The sequence below is a fragment of the Chiloscyllium plagiosum genome, unplaced genomic scaffold, assembly GCF_037043375.1.
Source record: "Chiloscyllium plagiosum isolate Xiang-an unplaced genomic scaffold, Cpla_swu_hap1 HiC_scaffold_3, whole genome shotgun sequence".
Taxonomy (NCBI): Eukaryota; Metazoa; Chordata; class Chondrichthyes; order Orectolobiformes; family Hemiscylliidae; genus Chiloscyllium; species Chiloscyllium plagiosum.
The window spans coordinates 37,578,693-37,599,055 of record NW_028270141.1 but is presented as its reverse complement, the minus strand read 5'-3'; the positions used below and the strand labels follow the sequence as shown (position 1 = coordinate 37,599,055).

General features: G+C 40.8%; 1 protein-coding gene across 3 annotated transcripts in view; it reads left to right on the top strand.

The window, feature by feature from the left end:
• The window catches only part of hmgcll1 (3-hydroxymethyl-3-methylglutaryl-CoA lyase like 1), a 103,734-nt gene that overhangs the window by 14,692 nt on the left and 68,679 nt on the right, over positions 1–20,363 (top strand). For 2 of the 3 annotated variants that reach the window (XM_043679339.2, XM_043679331.2), the window contains exons 4-5: positions 9,635–9,730; positions 16,089–16,237. In XM_043679339.2, coding sequence (XP_043535274.1) covers positions 9,635–9,730; positions 16,089–16,237 — 245 coding nt within the window. The remainder of the gene's footprint in view (positions 1–9,634; positions 9,731–16,088; positions 16,238–20,363) is intronic. The other variant, XM_087978461.1, reaches the window with a different exon arrangement.

The following is a 20,363-nucleotide window of genomic DNA, read 5'->3' as shown; positions in this document are numbered from 1 at the left end:
GGAAGACAGAGTTTTAAAGGTCTTTGTGTTGCATGTAAGCTGAGTGGATGACTGACTTGAAAAGTGTGGCGCTGATAAAACACAGCAGGTCAGACAGCATCTGAGGAGCAGGAGAGTTGATATTTCAGGCATAAGTTCTTCATCAACATTCCTGATGAAGCGCTTATGCCTGAAACATCAACTCTCCTGCTCCTCGGATGCTGCCTGACCTGCTGTGCTTCTCCAGCGCCACCCTTTTCTCCAGCATCTGCAGTCCTCACTTTCGCCTGGGTGGATGACTGAACCAGTTCATAGGAGTTGTCTTAGTTGTATCTTCTATTTCATTTGTAATTTGTAGTTTATAATCAACTGAAGTTTTCCTGGTAATTCATGTTTAATATATGTTGGAAGTCACACAACACCAGGTTATAGTCCAACAGGCTTCTTTGAAATCACAAGCTTTCGGAGTGCTGTTCATTCATCAAGTCACCTGGTGCCATGTGACCTCTGACTTTGTTCACCCCAGTCCAAAACCAGCACCTCCACATTATAATATATGTCGCTTCTATGTTAAGAATGAGTTGTTACCTTGGATAGTATTCAAGATGCGCTTTATTTGACACCTGTTTCCTGAAAAGTCCTTGTTTTAAATCATTGAGTCTTGTGGCTTCATTGTTTCAGTAAGTAACTGGGATTTATTGCTTTTTTTTAATAAGTCTCGACTGAGATTGTAACAGGGCAGTTTAAGACAAGCCCACACAGAGCATGTGGTGAATGACTGAGAGAGGTGGGTCTTCCAACAATACACATGAAATATGAAGCTGGTTTAAAGCTAAAGTCACAACATGTACTAATTCACCAAATGATAGTGCTGTAGCAAGGGAATTTGCTGTCAGTGAAGAACCAGTATGAAAATACAAAAGCACAAGAATGAGAAGCAGGAGTAGCCCATCCCGTTCCTCAAGCTCTGCTATTCAATAAGATCATAAGCTGTCTGTGTCCTGAATTCCACATTCTTGTATGCCCCCAATAACCCTTGATGCTGTTGTCAATCTAAACTCGATCTGACTTTTGGAAGAAGGAACTTGCCCTGAAGCAGAACCTCAACATCAAATGCACCATGAGAAACAGCCACTGGCCTGATCTGGAATGGACTCTTGGACATTGTCAGAGACATAATTTCATCAATAGAAATACCTGTGCAGTGAAGTGGGCCAAATCAAACCCTGAGCCAGAGTGTGGCACTGAAAAGCACAGTAGGTCAGGCAGCCAGAGAAACAGCTAGTTGGTGTAGCTTCCTTATTGAATGAAAAGAAACCACTTAAATATCTAGATGCCAAGTAACCACTTTCCAGCAGCTCATCTTCAGACAGTATTATTCACAATGGTCACATGGATGAAAGGGCCCTAATTTTGATATGCCCTGCAGCCAAGCAATGGAGTGGGAAGGTTCACAAATGTTCCTGTGAAAAACATTGGATATGAGAAATCAAAATTCATGGTGGTACAGGCCTGCATGGGTGATGGAACAATCTGTGTTACGTTTCAAATATCAAGCCACATTGAAAATGCATTTGTTCATTTCTACCAATGAGGATAGCATTATGAATCAATAATGTGTGGAATAGGCATGGTGCTGGTACATGGAAAAGAATGCAGCTCAGTCATGTGGAATATGTTCCAATCCCATAACATCAATGGGATTAAGAGGTGCCTGTGAAGACATAACACTCACATTGCTGTTATATCTGCAGGTCTAATGTGTAAAGTTCAACATTTGGATGTGTGCCTTGATTAGCCATTCAAGGCTGACGTCTATGCTGAATGGAATAGTTGGATGATTGACAGAGGATAGGACCTTCATGAGCAAGCAAGCATGCTGGCTCACTAAGTCTTTTGTGTGGTTTGATCATCAAATCTTGCAATGCTATTGGTGCACAAACCTTCACATGATTTTTCAAATAATGTAGCATATGGAATTGAATGGCTGGAAAGGAAGTTGATTTGTTGCGAAGGATAATTGTGAAACCAAAAGCACCACATTTGATTTGGACTGGGATCCTTATGATGACATCACAGCCAAAGTCAGAGTGAATGTAGCAAGCTCTAGATGGTATGCCCGAAATGATGAATTTGGAGGGTTTTAAAATATTTTGAATGGCGTTAAATGTATCTTTGTAGAATAATTTTATTCAAAAGCCATGCTAGATTAATTTAATATAAACTATCATTGTTATATTCTTTGTTATGTATCATTTCAAAGTAAGTAATTCACACTGTCTATTTAGCTAATAACACAGCCCCCTTTTCTTTGAAAGGATTGTTTGAGGCTTCAAAAGTCAACCTACATATTGCATTTACAGTATGTACAGTATATTTTCATATCTCCTAGCAAGTAACTTCAAACTGACAAACTGTTGACTGGCTATTGAACCACTGGTCAGGTAATATATCAATCAGTAGTAAAAATGTATTGACTAAAGGATCCCACAGGAAAAGTTACCCAGCTGCAGCCTGAAACATCACCAAGTGAATCAATGAAGTCATTGAAACATTTTTCAAAGTTTGCAAGAGCAGCCAACAAGAAAGCAAGCCCATCAAGCAGCTTCAAAGACTTTACAGCAAGCCAGGTTTCAAGTTCAGGTTAAAATCAGACGAACATAATGACGAGAGGGAATAAGGGACCAGAGGTTTTTCTGCACCCATACATTGTTACACAGCTACTGAAGTTGAAAATAACTCCTCATCTGCACACCATATTAATGTCAAGTCTCTAGTAATTCATACTAACTAGAAATAGTAGTGTGAATTTTTGGATGTGCACAAGATTAGGTAAGATGGATAACAAAAAGCTGCCTTAAAGCTGATAGTACAAGGACAGGATGACATAGATTTGGACAAAAGATGTGGGTGATATGAGGAATAACTTGTTTTAATGTAGTAAGTGGTAACAGCCTTGAACTTGCTGTGTCGAGGGGGTAGAAGTAGAGATATTGAATGATTTCAAAAGGAACTTGATTGGGCACTTGGAGAAAATTAACTTGCAAGGTTACAGGAGTAGAACACGAGATAGGATTGAAGAGCCAAGGAAGGGAAGACTGGCAAACAGGTAAACCACAGCAAGGGAGTTTTGAGTGTGTCTCTGGAATGAACAGGCAGAGGAGTCTGAGGTAGGTGAGGTATGACCCGAGAAGCATTGTTCGTATGACTGCATATGACCTCCGTCACTTAGTGAGAAATTCACAACAAACTTCCCTACTCAAGCCCAAATTAAAATCCAGATGCTGTCCAGCCAAAGCAATGGGACTGAAATTTGAACAAATATACAAGGATTTCTTCTGCTTCTGTTGCCACCAAACTTCAGAAAGGAATTCAAAACAAACTAGAGGGAATTCAGCCAGAATAGCATTCAATAAGTCGGTTGACTGCTCAGGCCAAGCATACTAATCAAGTAGTATGGAGTATTAAGGACAATTTGGTTGGCACTGGACATATGTAGTTGAATTAAGAATTGGAAACGTCAGCACAGGAAAAGAATCTGAAAATGTAGGAATCTGTGAAAAGTGAAACTGTGCAGGATGACTGCACTTGTAGAATTCTCTCTTTCTAAATCTGTTTCAGATTCAGTGATGTGGAGTGTGAGTGTGTGATAAGTTGGGGGTGATTAATTTTCTTTTATTCTCTCATGTGATATGGGCATCACTGACTGGGTCAACATTTATTGCCTGTCCCTAATTATCTAGAATGAGATGGAAATGTGTTGCTGGAAAAGCGCAGCAGGTCAGGCAGCATCTAGGGAACAGGAGAATCGACGTTTCGGGCATTAGCCCTTCTTCGGGCTAATGCCCGAAACGTCGATTCTCCTGTTCCCTAGATGCTGCCTGACCTGCTGCGCTTTTCCAGCAACACATTTCCATCTCTGATCTCCAGCATCTGCAGACCTCACTTTCTCCTCCTAATTATCTAGAATACAGTTAAGAATTAATCACGCTGCTGTGGATCTAGAATTTCACATGGACGAGACAGATGGCAGATTTCCTTCCCTGAAGGACACTGGTGAACCAGACGGGATTTTACAGTTGACAGTGGTCACTTTTTAATTCCATATTTTTATTGGATTTGAATGCAGGTCCCCAGCTCATTAGCCAGGACCTCTAGATTATTAGCCAGTGGCCATACTGCTAGGCCACAACATAGGCACAGCAACTAGAAAGAGACAGGTGCAGGAAGAGGACTGTGTAGCATGGGGTTAGAAAGAACCTTGCAGAGTCAAGGAAAGAAAGGTTAAAGGATAAAGGTCCAGTCCCATCAGCCACATGAACCTTTTTACCTTTGGTAATATAAGGGATGGTAACTGGATTGAAATTCTGACCTCAAAGGAAATCCAGTAAAATTGGCAAATTGTACGCACTGCCCTGGCTTGTCTTGTGTACTTCAATCCCAGTATTACTGATTTTTCCCTCTGGCAGATTAAAAATGTTACAGCTAGAGTCAGTGAATGGAATAATACAGAACAGACGGAAATGATTTGACCTATTGTTTTTGTGCTCAATCTCTGTCAGATGTCTGTTTAGGCCAATCCCCCACCGCCATTTCCCTGCAACCTTGCAAATTTCTCCTTTTCATGTATGTATCCCATTCCTTTTAGACAGATCCCTCTCAGGCATTTTATTCTAGATCACAACTCACTGAGCAAAGATAAAATCCTGCTTACCTTCTCTTTGGACGTTTTTTAGTAAACTGAAATCGGTCTGCTGTCATTACTGAACAGGAGCACTCCCCGCTATGTGCTTGATCAACACCCTCTCCTAATCTTGGACACCTCTATTCAATCTTCCAACATGTCCACTTCTGCTCAAATGAGATGAGTCCCACCTTCTCCAGTTACTTGACATTGATTTGGATCATCTGGGACAGTCTCAATGAGAGCAAATCCCCACGTTCCGCAGTCCAATGCTAACATTTCCAATTTTATCTAGCTGTTTATCTAGCAGCTCTGGTCACCACCCTACCTGAAGGATGTGGATACTTTGGAAAGGGTACAAAAAAGGTTCACCAGGATGTTGCCTGCTTTGGGGGATTTTAGCTATGAAGAACATTTGGATAGACTGGGCTTGGTTTCCCTGGAACGCAGGAGGTTGAGGGGGCGATCTGATAGAAGCTTCTAAGATTGTGAATGGCATGGTTAAAGTGGAAAGTTGTGAGGCTTTTTCCCAGGGTGGAGGGGTCAATTACTGGGGGACACAAGTTCAAGGTGTGAGGGGGCATGTTTGAAAGAGATGTGTGAGGAACGTTTTTCACATAAAGTGTGGTGAGTGCCTGGAATGTGCTGCCAGAGGAGGTGGTGGAAGCCACCAAAATAGTAGCATTCAAGAAGCTATGTGGGCATCACTGATTGGATCAACCTGGACAAATACATGAATGGGAAGGGAATAGGATCCTGTAAGTAAAGACAGTTTTAGTATGGATGGGCAAAATGTGTCAATGCATGTTCAGAGGGCCAAAGGGCCTGTTCCTGTGCTGTAGTGTTCTTTGTTCAGCTATGTATTTACTTATCTGAGGGGACTATGATCATTAGAATCATTGACAACTTTACTTACAACAAAGATTGAGCTCTGAGGTGAAAGTTTTTTTAAGGGGAGGGAACAGCTGGAATGGTCCATGAAAACAGAAAGTGAAGGATTACATTTCTGACCACTGGCACAGGAAAGAATAATTAGAAAATTCTTTTGATGGAGGATCAGGACCTCTGAGATTAAAGGACTTGCTGTGCTTAAAAAAAAAGCTATGTCAGGACAATTACCAGAAATGTGTGCAAGTTGATGGAGGAAAATTCAGGTCAGGAAAGGAAGAATGTGGATGAAGTATGTGTATGTGAAAGAAGACTCCTAACTCATGGGAGGTAACACCCAGTTAATCCTGTAAAGATTTCCTTCTTATCACTTGGAGGCTTGTGTCAAAATTTGGAGAGCTGTTCTAGAGACTAAGCATGCAACAGCCTGACAAAGTCATAGACATAGAATCAATATCTTGCAATGAAGCAGACCATCCCTGTTTACAATCCCAGCAACAGGACAGGCCCAGCAGAGGTGGCAGCACAGTGATATGCAGTCAGGAAGAAGTTGCCCTAAAAGTCCTCAACATTGACTCTGGACCACATGAAATCTCATGCATCAGATCAAACATACTGCTCATAACTACTGACTGCTCCTTTTTGGCTGATGAATCACTTCCATGTTGAACACTAAGGGTGACAAGGGCACATGATGTACTCTGGATGGGAATTTCAATGATCACCACCAAGAGTGGCATGGCAGTGCCAATACTGATGGAGCTAGCCAACCTCTATGGGACATAGCTGTTAGACTGGGTCTGCAGTATATGCTGAGGAAACCAACACGAGGGAAGAAGAGGTATAGTTAGTAAGTTTGCTGATGACACCAAAATTGGAGGTGTAGTGGACAGTGAAGAAGATTACCTCAGAGTACAGCAGGATCTTGATCAGGTAGGCCAATAGGCTGCGAAGTGGCAGATGGAGTTTAATTTAGATAAATGTGAGGTGCTGCATTTTGGGAAAGCAAATCTTAGCAGGAATTATACACTTAATGGTAAGGTCCTTGAGAGTGTTGCTGAACAAAGAGACCTTGCAGTGTAGGTTCATAGCTCCTTGAAAGTGGAGTCGCAGGTAGATAGGATAGTGAAGAAGATGTTTGGTATGCTTTCCTTTATTGGTCAGAGTATTGAGGACAGGAGTTGGGAGGTCATGTTGTTGCTGTATAAGACATCGGTTAGGCCACTATTGGAATATTGCGTGCAATTCTGGTCTCCTTCCTATCGGAAAGATGTTGTAAAACTTGAAAGGGTTCATAAAAGATTTACAAGGATGTTGCCAGGGTTGGAGGATTTGAGCCATAGAGAGAGATTGTATAGGCTAGGGATGTTTTCCCTGGAGCATTGGAGGCTGAGGAGTGACCTTATAGAGGTTTATAAAATCATGAGGGGCATGGATAGGATAAATAGACAAAGTCTTTTCCCTGGGGTGGCAGACTCCAGAACTAGAGGGTATAGGTTTAGGGGGAGAGGGGAAAGACTTCTAAGGGGCAATTCTTTCATGCAGAGGGTGATATGTGTATGGAATGAGCTGCCAGAGGAAATGGTGGAAGCTGGTACAATTGCAACATTTAAAAGGCATCTGGATGGGTATATGAATAGGAAGGATTTGGAGGGATATGAGCCAGGTGCTGGCAGGTGGGATTAGATTGGGTTGGGATATTTGGTCGACATGGATGAGTTGGACCGAAGGGTCTGTTTCCGTGCTGTTCATCTCTATGACTCTACGACTCTATAACATACTTGGCCTCATCCTTACCAGCCTGCTTGCTCCAGATGCATCTGTCCATGACAGTAAGAGTGATCATTTCATAATCCTTGTGGAGACAAAATCCCACCTTCATATGAGTATCCCCTCCATTATGTTGTGTGGCACTGCTAGGTGGGATGGATTTTGAACAGATCATCAAAACTAAGGTATTCATGAGGTGTTGTAGGCCATCAGCAGCAACAGTATTGCATTCAAACACAATCTGTAACCTCTTCCCTTGGTATATCCCTCACTCTACCATTACCATTGAGCCAGGGAATGAACTCTGGTTCAGTGAAGACTTTGGGCAGGGATTCCAAGAACAGCAACAGGCACATCTACAAATGAGTTCTCAACTTGGTGACGGGACCACTTGCAAAGCAAATAACACAACCAGCATGCTGTAGACAGTGCTAAGAGATTCTACAACCAGTGCATCATATCAAAATTCTGTTGTCCTGTCACATCCAATCATGAATAGTGGTTGAGAATTAAGCAACTCATTGGAGGTGGTAAGTTTTACAAAGACCGTCAGCTTTCATGTTAGAAAGCCCTGTATATTAGTGCAGAAGAGGAGGCTGAAGTATTTGCATCCACCTTCAGCCGGCGATACTGAGTGGACAATCTATCTCAGCATCCTCCTGAGGTCCTCAGTCTCACAAGTCGAGTCTTAAGCCAATTTGAGGGAGAAAGACAATCAAGGAAAAGCTCTTCATTGGTTGAAGTTGTACCAAGCACGGAGAACAATAGTTGTGGTTGTCAGATTAATCATCCCAGCCATAGGACATCACTGCATGCTAGCAGACAGTGGCCTGCTCTTGTTATCACCAGAATATTAATCCAGAAACTCGAGTAATGTCCTGGGGATTGGGGTTTGAATCCTGTCTTGGCAGATTGTGGAATTTGAATTAAAACAAATCTATAATGAAGAGTCTAATAATAACCAAATAACCATTTAGAAGAAAAGAGGCCATCTGCTTCACTAATATGCCTTAGGAAAGGAAATCTGTCATCCTTACCTGGTCTGGCCTACATCTGACACCAGACCCATAGCAAGGTGTTTGACTCTTAATGGCCCTCTGATCAATAATTGATGAGCAATAAATGCAGGCCTAGCCAATGGCACCCAAATCCTATGAATGAATTAAATGAAATCATTACTATAGTATCCTATACCCAAATATTTTCAGTTGCTTTTTGAATGTACCCCACTCCATTATAAGGTCAGAGTGGGATATTAAATTATGATTGCATGATGTTCAGCATCGTTTCCAACTCCCCAGATAGTGAAGACACAGTGTCCAAATGCAGAAAGACCTGGAAAACATTCAGGCTTGGGCTGATGGGTGGCAACTAACATTTGCATAATTTAAGCATCAGGCAATGACCATTTCCAATGAAGGAAATTCCAACTATCACCCCTTAACATTCCATAACATGTGGTGTAAACAAAATTAGCTGAACACTGATATTGGTGACCTTAGGGAACTGGGAGGTGGCCAAGCTAGATCATTCAGTTGGTATATCTGGCAGAAGATTGTTGCAAAAAGTTCAGCCTTGCCTTGATATATAGGCTGCAACCCACCCACTTCCTCCCACTCCATTAAACGTTGAGGATGGCAATATTTGTAGGCCCTCCTCCTCCAGTAAGTTGATTAATTGTCCACCAACATTTGTAGTTGGATAAGACTGCAGAGCTTAAATCTGATGCATTGATTGTGTTATCACTTAGCTCTATCTATTGTATACTATTTAAGTTACTTGATGTGCAAGTAATTCTGCATTGTATCTTTACCAGGCTGACACCTCACTTCTGGTTATTCCTGATGCTGCGTGTAGCATGCCCACCTGCACCATCAATTGAACCTGATTGATTTCCCAGCTTGTTGGTAATGGTGGAGAGGGTGTAGATGCCTGGCCATGAATTCACAGATTGTGGTTGAATACAATTCTGCTGCTGTTGATGACTCACAGGCCTTACAAGCATCAGATGAGTTACTAAATCTGTTCTGTAATTTACCATGGTGGTTGTGCCATCATCGAAGTCAGTTGTAGTGAAAAGCTACAATTTCTGGGAGATATCATTTGTCATCTCCTGTCAAATGAAGTAACATCCATTATGTCTATTTTCTAGCTCCTCACCAACTCCTTATCTACCTCAAGAGTTTTACATGTTTGCTAACAGTTATCCTCGTGAAATCTTATCAACTGTCTTTTTGTATCTATTCATATCACTGAGTATTTGAGAAGAACAAATTAATAACATTGTGCATTTTGTGCACTTACTTTTGTCAGTTGGCAGATCACACAGAAGTCATGCAAGGAATAAAGAAATTCCCACAAGTACGTTATCCTGTATTAACACCAAATCTCCACGGCTTTCATGACGCTGTGAGTGTATTTCTGAATGTTACTGATGTTATAAGTACTTTGAAATTGTGGTAAAAGTATATCTTATACCATTATTCTGGTTATAATTTTCTAATACTGCTCTTCCCTCTTCAGTACCTACCCAGACACTGTGTCCCAACTCTTCCACCGTTACATCAATGACTGCATTAGTGCAGCGTCCTGCACCCAGGCTGAACTGGAGCAGTTCATTGACTTCTCCAACAACTTCCATCCCGCCCTCAAATTGATTTGGTCCATCTAGGACACCTCCCTTCCCTTTCTTGACTTCATCCTTTCCATCTCCAGCGACAGTCTCCAGATGAATGTTCACTACAAACCCACAGACTCCCATAACTGCCTGGACTACACCTCCTCCCACCCAGTATTTTGCAAGAACTCCGTCCCATTCTCCCAATTCCTCCGCCTCTGCTGCATCTGCTTGGATAAGCAGACATTCCACTTGCGAGCATCCCAGATGTCCACCTATTTTGAACAATGTGCTTTTCCTTCCCCTGTCATCCAGACAGAGCCTCCGCTGCACCACCTCCATTCCCTGTTCCACTGCTCTAAATCCCCCCAATGCAATAAAGACAGAGTCCTCCTTGTCCTCATCTACCACCCCACCAGTCTCTGCAGCCAATGCATCATCCTCAAACACTTCCACCAACTCCAGCTAGACCCCACCACCAAAAACATCATTCCCTCTCCATCCCTCTCTGCCTTCCACAAGGACCGTTCCCTCCAACAGTCCTTGGTTCACGCCACCCCCACCACTGAACCCCCATGTATCTTCCCTTGCAACTAGAAAAGATGCAAATCTGCTAGTTCACCACCGCCGTCACCTCCATCCAGGGCCCCAAACAGTCCTTCCAGGTGAGACAGAGATTCACCTGCCTCTCTTCTAACCTAGTTTACTGCATCAGGTGCTCTTAATGTGGTCTTCTCTACATCGGGGAGACCGAACGTAAACTTAGGGAACGGTTCACCGAGCAGCTCAGCCGGGCCCGCAGGGGCTGACTGGACCTCTCAGTCACTGCCCATTTTAATTCCCCTCCCCACTTCCTTTCCAACATGACCATCCTTGGTCTCTTCCATTGCCAAAACAAACCACAGTCCCTATTGGAGGAACAACATTTAAGCACCCTACAGCCTGGAGGACTGAGCATTGAGTTCTCCAATTTCAAATAACCTCCCTCCCCAACCCCCGACCTTCTTCCCAGCCCCTCCTCCTCCCTTCCACTCCTCCCTGCCATCAATCGGATTCATTCCTCCCACTGACCCTCTACCTGTCTTCACCTATCCTCACTTCATCACCCTTCCCCCACACCCCGCCCTTTACGTGCAACTCCCCCTACAACCAGCCCTAGTCCTGAAGAAGGGTTACACCTGAAATGTTGACTTCTGTTCCTCCTGATGCTGCCTGGTTTGCTGTGTTCATCCAACCTCCTGCCTGTCTATTCCTGCTACTTGCAGCATTTTCAAAAATGTTTCAAAGTGTAAAAATCGAATATTCTTTTTGCATTTCCAAAGCCCAAAGATGCACATAGGCTACTTGTAACAGAGTTTAGGTTCGGTGGAGGGATATTGTTGGAATGTCAAACTTATACTCTGTTCCTGCACATTCTTCTCATATCTGCATGGGTTTCCTCCTGGTGCTTCCGTTTCCTCCCATGGTCTAAAGATGTGCAGTTTAGATGGATTGGCCATGCTAAATTGCCCGTAGTGTGCAGGGATGTGTAGGCTAGATGGAATAGTTATGGGAAATACAGGGATAAGGTTGTGGTCACCATACCTTAAGCGAGGGAACAGGTTGAGAAGGACTTTCCCTGAGGGTAATCTCAGCTGGTGCAGGAGTTGAAGTCATGCAGGTGATGTTACTTTGCATTGCAACCTAGCCATCTGGCCAATGGAGCTAAGCAAAGCAGTAAGGTCATGAGGTAAATCAAAGTGAATAGACAGAAAAAAAAGAGTTGAAAGAAAGCAGGTAGACATGAAGGAAAGATAAATAAGAGAAAGAAACAGAAGATTATTTCCATGAAATCATTATGCTGTGTAAATTGTTTGGATTGAAAGAGAGTTAGAATAAGTGTCACACATCTGTATATTTTATAGAGAAAGCTAGCAAGAAGAGGATTTGTGTTCGTACATAGGAACCATAATTCTGAATTTACTGACAGCTAAAGGTAGGACAAATAAAGGTAGCAACAACAGCTTGTATTTATGTAGCACCTTTTAACATAATTAATTGTCCTATGGCACTGCACATGATATTATGTCACTAGGCCACAGAGTGAGATATTAAGTCAGATGGCCAAATTTTTGGCCAAAGGGTTGGGTTTTAAGAAGTGCATTAAAGAGAAAAGCAAAGCAGAGCAGTTTTTGGAGGGACTTCCAGTGCTTAAGACCTGGAAACTGAGGCAACTGAAGGCCCGGTAACTAATGGTGCAGCAATTACAATTGAGGACAGATAAGATGCCAGAATTAGAGGAGTTCAGGTATCCTGGAGCCTTGTGGAGTTAAAACGGTTAACAGAGATAGAGATAGGGAAGGGTATGGGTTTGGTAGGATTTCTAAACAACAGGAATTTTAAATTCAAGCTATTTCTTGATCAGGCACCAGTGTGAATCAGAGAGCACAGTGACTTGCTGTGAGTTAAGACATTGGGCAGCAGAGTTTTAGATGGCCTCCAGTTTACTAAGAACAAAATAGAGGAAACTTGGAGCTTTGGTTGAATATTTCTTTTCTTCCTGAACCTCATGTTGTTGAGAGTTAATTTACCACAGCCATTGGAATGCAAGATGGGATCACCTGTTTCTATACCTGGCAAGACTGAGTTTGGGATCTTTCTATCTTTTATAACAAGGAGAATTTTTGTGAGGCACTGGTTCTCATTGCATGATTATTGTTAAGTGCATGCAGTTCAATGGGATTAGTAACATCCAAATCTAATAATACTGTTTTAAAAGGCTCAGAAAACAGTAGCAGATAACAACTGGCCTATTAGTTTAACATCAATGTTAGTGATAAAATGAAACCATTTGAACAGGCAAACTTAAGGAAGACCTCAATAGATTTAACAAAATCTACCATGCAAAGATAGAAACTTCAGGTAGAAAGAACCTGGCTTACATGTTATTTTAAGCTCTTTGAAGATCCAGACAAAGGAATTAATTTTGCAACAATTTACTGCCAATATTGGGTTCTTCTCCCTGGAGTGACGATTGAAAAATCACAATATCTGCCCTCATTTTGTGTTAAAGATTAGAAAATTATGATTTGAGTGTTAAGGATTGGTCGATGTGCATTGTTGGTTGCTCCACTGAAAATGTTCTGCATTGATGTTAAAAGATACACCCCTGATGCAAATGGATTCCAACTCAGATTCTGCCAGTAGTAATGCTGATTATGCTTGTTCTAAGCTTCCAGAAGACACAAAACCCACAGTCCCATTTCTCCCAGGCATTATGATTAAAGGTAAAATTGGACATTAAGCTATGAACTAGAGAGTGCACTACATCATGTGGAAAAGTTCAGTAAAGTTGAGGGAAGAATTCTTGAATTAGTTTCGACTGTGAGTTGATGGTTTTGAAATTGTGAAGATTTGAGACAGGAAAATCATATCAGTAAAAATGACTTATTAGGACAACTTATTTGTCATGGTTGCTCAAATGTTTTATATTTTCCATTTAACAGAAAGGTTCTCTAGGATACGCTCTGTCTGCTCAGAGTGAACACTCTCCTGTAGTTCAAGTATGCATATTTGAGGACCTTTTTACAAATTATTTTCTTTCTGGCATTGAAAAAAAATCAAGTTAAATTCATTTTAAAATGACACTAAATTGAACAAAATAAAATATTGCTCAATTAGAATTTTCATTGTCCATTCTATGTGCTATATTTTGGACATTTCCACAGAGACTCACAACTTCGAATGTATTGTTAGATTGGTATGCACTCTCCTCTATGTCATTTATTCCATTCCATTATCTAACCTCTTCATATGCTCTGTAATGAAGTTGTGTGCGTATTGTACCTTTAAGAGAGCTAAAAGCAACAGAACTACCTGACAGCACCAAGTGTTCTGAAAAAAATATATAATGTAACCTTTTGGTCCAGCAGTTAGTGTAGCTGGTTGCCTGGAGACAAAAACAGATTTGAATTAGGCCAATCAGTTTAAATTATACCCAAATAATAAAGACCAATTTCCAATCAGGTTTGAATTTAGTAGATTGACTATCTTAAAAGCCAATGAGACAATCCGATGCTTTGGGGGTATAAGACTGGGAAAATTGAATAATTGGGAAGAGAATTGCCAAGCCAGCATGTAGAAGCTGCCTGAAAAATAGCTCTCTCAAAGGTACCTTTATCAATTAGTAACCTGTGCAGCAGGATCCCCAAGAAGAAGAAAAGAAGACAAGAACCCAGAGAAGAACCAAAGGCTGCCTGGTTTTGTCTTGTAAATCTTAATCGGGAGTTTTAGCCGACCAGTATTATAAAAGTGAAGGTAAAAGATAGATTAGAGGAAGGAGTTGTAAATCATTGTTAGTTAATTATTCTCTGTTATACTTTAAGAAATAAAGTTGTTAATTTTTATTTTAAGTAGTTCTTGGCCTCTCGAATTTTCACAGATTATGGCACGGGATAAATCTTTTCTGTGTTGCTGCTGTAAATTAAGCAGGAGTGTTTACCCTATGTTGTAACAGTTCCTACAGCTAATTTACTGTAAAGAATGGGACTAATTTTAATTGGGAAGAAATACTTTGAGCAATTTACTTTTTCATGCCTGAAAAACATGTAAAATGGTGATCCATAGAATTGTTCTGCCCATAGCGATAAAATAAAGCTGATTAAGAATTGGGCAAGTAATCAAGAGCTTGTTGCTCTGAGGAGAGGAATATGCTTCATTTTAATGATGATTATTGACAGGACAATGTACTTTATAGACAGCTTTGTCATTGGGAATGAGTGAAATGTTTTTCCAAAATCAAAGTGCTTTGGTCAACAGAAAAGTGCATTCGCAATCACTGAAGAATGTAATGTTGAAGATGGCAACTTAATTATGTTATAAATTTATTGATAGAGCTATCCAACATCCATGCCTCTGAACCAATGCCCCTATCATTGCCTTTAGACTTGACTGATCAAACATACACTTAGCTAGTCACCCTCAAATTTTTGTAAACATGCGGTCATTTAAGTTTCTTCTGTCCATGTCTCAATTCTCAGCAAGTCCCATTTTACCATCATCCCTGTGCCCACTGACCTATTTTGCCTCCTGGTTAGGAAACACCATGATTTTAAAATGACCATCCTTCTTTTAAATCCCTCCATGGCCTCACCCCTCCTTAAATCTGTAATTTGCTCCAAAATCCACAAGCCTCTGAGATATTAAAAACAAAACAAAATGCTGGAGATCACAGTGGATGAATTAGTATCCATGGAGAGAAAGCAAGCTAACATTTTGAGTCTCCACATGAAACGTTTGCTTAGTTTCTCTCCATGGATGCTGCTGTGATCACCAGCATTTTTTTGTTTTCAGTAAAGATTCCAGCATCTGCAGTAGTTTGCTCCTAGCTGTTGAAATATCTGAGTTCCTTTAATTCTGGCCTCTTGTGCTTTTCCAATCCTACCATTGGTGGCCATGCCTTGGTTGCATGGACTCCAAGCTCTGGAAATCCCTAACCTATACCTCCCTACTTCACTTTTTTCCTTTAAGACACATCCTCAAACCTACCTCATTGACCAAAATTGTCTTCATCTGACCCCCAATATCTCCTTGTGAGGCTTGTTATCATTCTTTGTTTTTGAATGTGTCTGTGAAGGGTCTTGCAATGTATCACCACATTAAAGATGCTCTATAAAAATACATTGTGTTGTAGAAAAGCAGAATTTTTAAGGTATTACTAAATGCTGGCCTTCAGGTGAAATTGGGTATCCTTGCACGTGAATCATTGGAAGTTAAAATGCACGTGTAGCAATAAATTAGGAAGCAAAATGGTGCATCTGCCTTTATTGCAAGGTAAGTGCAGTGTAAGAGGAAGGATGTGTTGTTGAAGGTGTGCAGAGCTTTCATGAGTTCATACCTGAATATTTTGTGCAGATTTATTCTGCTTTGCTTCAGAAGACTGAGAGTCTGTGATTTTCCTACTCCAGGGGTTCCACTGATGGGCAAATTCAAAATTGAAATCAATAGATTATTGGGCAGTAAGGAAGTGGGAAGAGTTTGGCAGGGTAGAGCTGGTGTACATCTTACTGATTAGTGTTGCAGGTCTTATGGATCATATAACCTATCCCAGTTTCTTATGTTTTTTTTTGTATTCCATTTATTACATGCCATATGGTCATTATTTTCTTTCAGATTGCAGCAGGAGCAAAAGAAGTGGCCATTTTTGGAGCAGCCTCTGAAACGTTCAGTCAGGTGAACACAAATTGTTCCATTGAGGAAAGTATGCAACGGTTTGAGGAAGTTATCAGTTCAGCGAAAGATGGCAACATTCCAGTTCGAGGGTATGTGTGGATAAACTCCTTTATCTTAACTTATCTATCTATGTAACAATTAAAGTGAATAGAAAGGATCCCAAATATATGTTTTTTCAGGTAAAGAATTTTCTAATCCGTAATCTACAGAGACAGTAACATCTTTTCATTGAAGTTATTTCTATCTTTTCATTATTCATAAGTTTTATTGAAATCAATAGAACTGAAAATTGAGAAACCAAGGAATTGCAATGCAATCACATCCTCGATTTCATCCAAATTCAGTGTTGCTCAGGTGGTCATTTTTATTCTGGTCTGCAGTATTTTATGTCATTTTTAAACCCTGAGAATTAATTTAAAGATTGTCGATTCGGCCAGAACAATGATTAATTTTGTGCTCACTAGATCATTCCAAGACGCTGCAAGGAAATCTGACAAGATAAATTACTGCCCATTCCCGAATAAGGAATATGAGGAATATACATGCTCATTAAACATTTGAGAAACCATTTCTTTTGAACTTTCTCATTGGAATGCAATGCTGCTTTGGACAATATATTGTACTCATCTGACTGAAATACAGAATCTCAACTTGTGAACCTATCCCATTTTGTAAACTAAAGGGATTTAATTCTCTTAATTTTTCAAAATTAAATGGAAGTGGGAAGGCCTTTTATTGGTCGTTAAGAAGATGCTGATGCACTTTCACCTTCAGTTGTTACAATATGATTTGACACAACAAAATGGCTTCTTGTTTGGGAGGAATGGTTAAAATCCACATCCAGGAATCATTGGTGGAGGTGGGAGTGGGGGCTGGTGGTGTTAGCAGAAGATGGAGTCAAGTAATGGAAAAGGAGTCAGGGTAAGACTTTGAGAAAGGTTTGCTTGAGGGACCAGGGGATGGCAATATTAATGAGATGCAACATCATAACATAAATCCATTAGGATCTAAAGAGCAAATTTTCATCCAAATCAAAGGTCCTTGGATATAGCTTACAAAGTGTAAAAGTTAGCACATTATGAAGTATCTTGAATTAACTTTTTTGGACATGACTTTGGAGCAGGTGGGACTTGAACCCAGATTTTCTGGCCTACGGGCAGGGACACTGCTACTGTATACAAGAGTCTGCAGTATGGTATAATTTGTCAAAAGGAAATTGAGGATTTATCTTGTGGATAAATTATCAAAGATTTTTAAAAAAATTTCCAGAAATATTTTGGATTGCAGAAGGATGGGATGGTGCAAAGTGTGTGTTGGCAAGGATGATATTTATTTGAAATGCATTCAGAACCATTTTGAATGCAATTTTCTGTTGCTGTAACAAAGAATGATACACCATTCTAATATGGTTCATAGATAATGAAATAGAGCAACTGGGAAATCTAAGCATCAGAGAACATAGTAGCAACTGTGGACACAATGATAAGAAAAACACTTCACTGGAATAGACAGAATAATAAAGTCAAAAAGATTGTGGCCCAGATTAATTATTGAGGAAAATGGTGCACAGAACAGTAGTGGGAAATAGTTAGATGACAGATGGTAAAACAACAAATCAAATATACAGCAGGAAAAATAAACTGGTGTATAACAAAGGCAGTGATTCCTTGGGTTAATGGATTACATCAAATTTGAAATTGCGAAATTGATTCATTTGAAAATGAAAGTTGTAATGAGTAACAAATGTAGAAAAGGACAGTCCAACATTTTGCTCCAATACTACAGAACTCCACCCCTCCCTGCAACCAAACAGGTGGGAAATTATGGGAGCCCTGCATTGTTTCTGTGCGGAATGTCTGATCCAATTTAAATCCAGTTGGGCACTTTACTGGCCCAGCATGGGCCTCCACAGGGTTTAATAGGCAGCCTCTGGGAGCTTGTTAAATCCCTGAGCCACCACTAAATTCTGTTAGGTTTTGGGTTAGATGCCTTAAAATGTTTCATTTATGAGCCTAATTGGCATTCTCCTGCTGTCAGGGAGGATTCCCTATGTTGGGCTCCAGTTTGATTGGCAATAGTTTCCCTGGTGCCAGGAGTCAGTTGTGGATACTCCTTTCTGATTCCTCTGGCCCCTACCCGTTCTGCTCCACCATTCTCTAGTGGTCTCTACTTAACTCAGCACACTGTGTGCGAGACAAACTTAGTGCAAAGAGCACTGGAGTGATTTTCTGTAGGTACATTAGGGATGGCTGATGTCAAAAGCATGGAATACCTGAAGATCTACTACCACCATCTCAGAGCCACAAAAGGAAGGGTAATCAATTGGTCAATCAGTCAATCCCAGCATGATTTTTCACATTCTAAACACACACAAGGGAAGACAATGGAGAGTGAAAAAATGACAAAGAACTCTTGACTAAGTCATCTTCCCTCAAATATCAGAGAAGGCTGACTTCAAGATTTTGGGATCCCCAGAGAAGAATTAAAACAACTAGTGAAGGTTAACATTCAAATGTGACATGATTTTAAAGAAGTTATTCAAAGTTAAGATCAAATTGTCAGTTGACCCTGTCAGTTTACACTTCAGAAAGAAGAAAGCAAAGAAAAAGAGGGGACTCTGACAGCAATCTTGCAAATTATCATTATAGGAAATGGGATTAGATCAGAGGATTCATGTGAAGAACAACATTGGTTGAAACCTGATGGGCCAAATGGCCTGATCCTGTTATTCTAATCCAGAAATCGCTTCTAAATTATACCAGTGAAAAAATTATACTTTACTAATTTGAAATAGCTACTGGAATTAGAATGTAGACCATAGAACAAAGAACAGAACAGCGCAGGAACGGACCCTTCGGTCCACCATGTTGTGTCGAACTGGACAACAAATTAAACTAATCTGTTCTGCTTGCCCTTGGTCAATATTCCTGTATTCATTGTATATTTATGTCCTTATTTAAAAGTTGCCGAAACACCCCTATTGTGTCTACCTCCACCATCACCTCTGGTAGTGTGTTTAGACTCCTACCACTTTCTATGTATAAAACATGCCCCTCACATCTCCTTTGAACTTTCCCCCTCACCTTAAATGCGTGCCCCCTACTATTAGATATTTCAAGTCTGGTAAATGATTCTGATGGTCAATCCTATCTAGGCATCTCATAATTTATAGACTTCTATCAAGTCTCCCCTCAGCCTCTGCTGAATTAATAAAGAGTACAAAGTTAATTTATTTCCTGAATTTTCAGAAATATACATCAGATGGTGTATTGGAGGTACAGTGAAATTCCAAAAGCTGTTACTTAATAGAAATGAGAAGATTAACGATGCCAGTATTGAGTACAGGAGTTGGGAGGTCATGTTGCAGCTGTACGGGACATTGGTTAGGCCACTGTTGGAATATTGCGTGCAATTCTGGTCTCCTTCCTATCGGAAAGATGTTGTGAAACTTGAAAGGGTTCAGAAAGGATTCACAAGGATGTTGCCAGGGTTGGAGGATTTGAGCTATAGGGAGAGGCTGAACAGGCTGGGGCTGTTTTCCCTGGAGCATCGGAGGCTGAGGGGTGACCTTATAGAGGTTTACAAAATCATGCGGGGCGTGGATAGGGAAAATAGACAAAGTCTTTTTCCTGGGGTTGGGGAGTCCAGAACTAGAGGGCATAAGTTTAGGGTGAGAGGGGAAAGATATAAAAGACATGAAAGGGGCAACATTTTCACGCAGAGGGTGGTACGGGTATGGAATGAGCTGCCAGAGAAAGTGGTGGAGGCTGGTACAATTGCAACATTTAAGAGGCATTTGGATGGGTATATGAATAGGAAGGGTTTGGAGGGATATTGGCCGGGTGCTGGCAGATGGGACTAGATTGGGTTGGGATATCTGATCAGCATGGATGGGTTGGACCAAAGGGTCTGTTTCCATGCTGTACATCTCTATGCCGCTAGGACTCTATTTACAATTTCCTATCCTTGACTCTTCTTGGATATGTTAAATATATTTTCAGATGCATAGCATTTTGTCCTAATATTACAATGGATGCAAGGAATGAATTCTCATTTCAAATCGCACACATTGCAGCCATAAAGAGTCGCACTGAATGTAGAAAGAACCCCAGCAATTTAAAGTGCACTTGGAAATCAATGGTTCGAGTTCAGTAAATATAAGGGTGAGGTCTGGTAGCTTGCAACAAATAACATGTTCCTAATTATTTTGTGGTA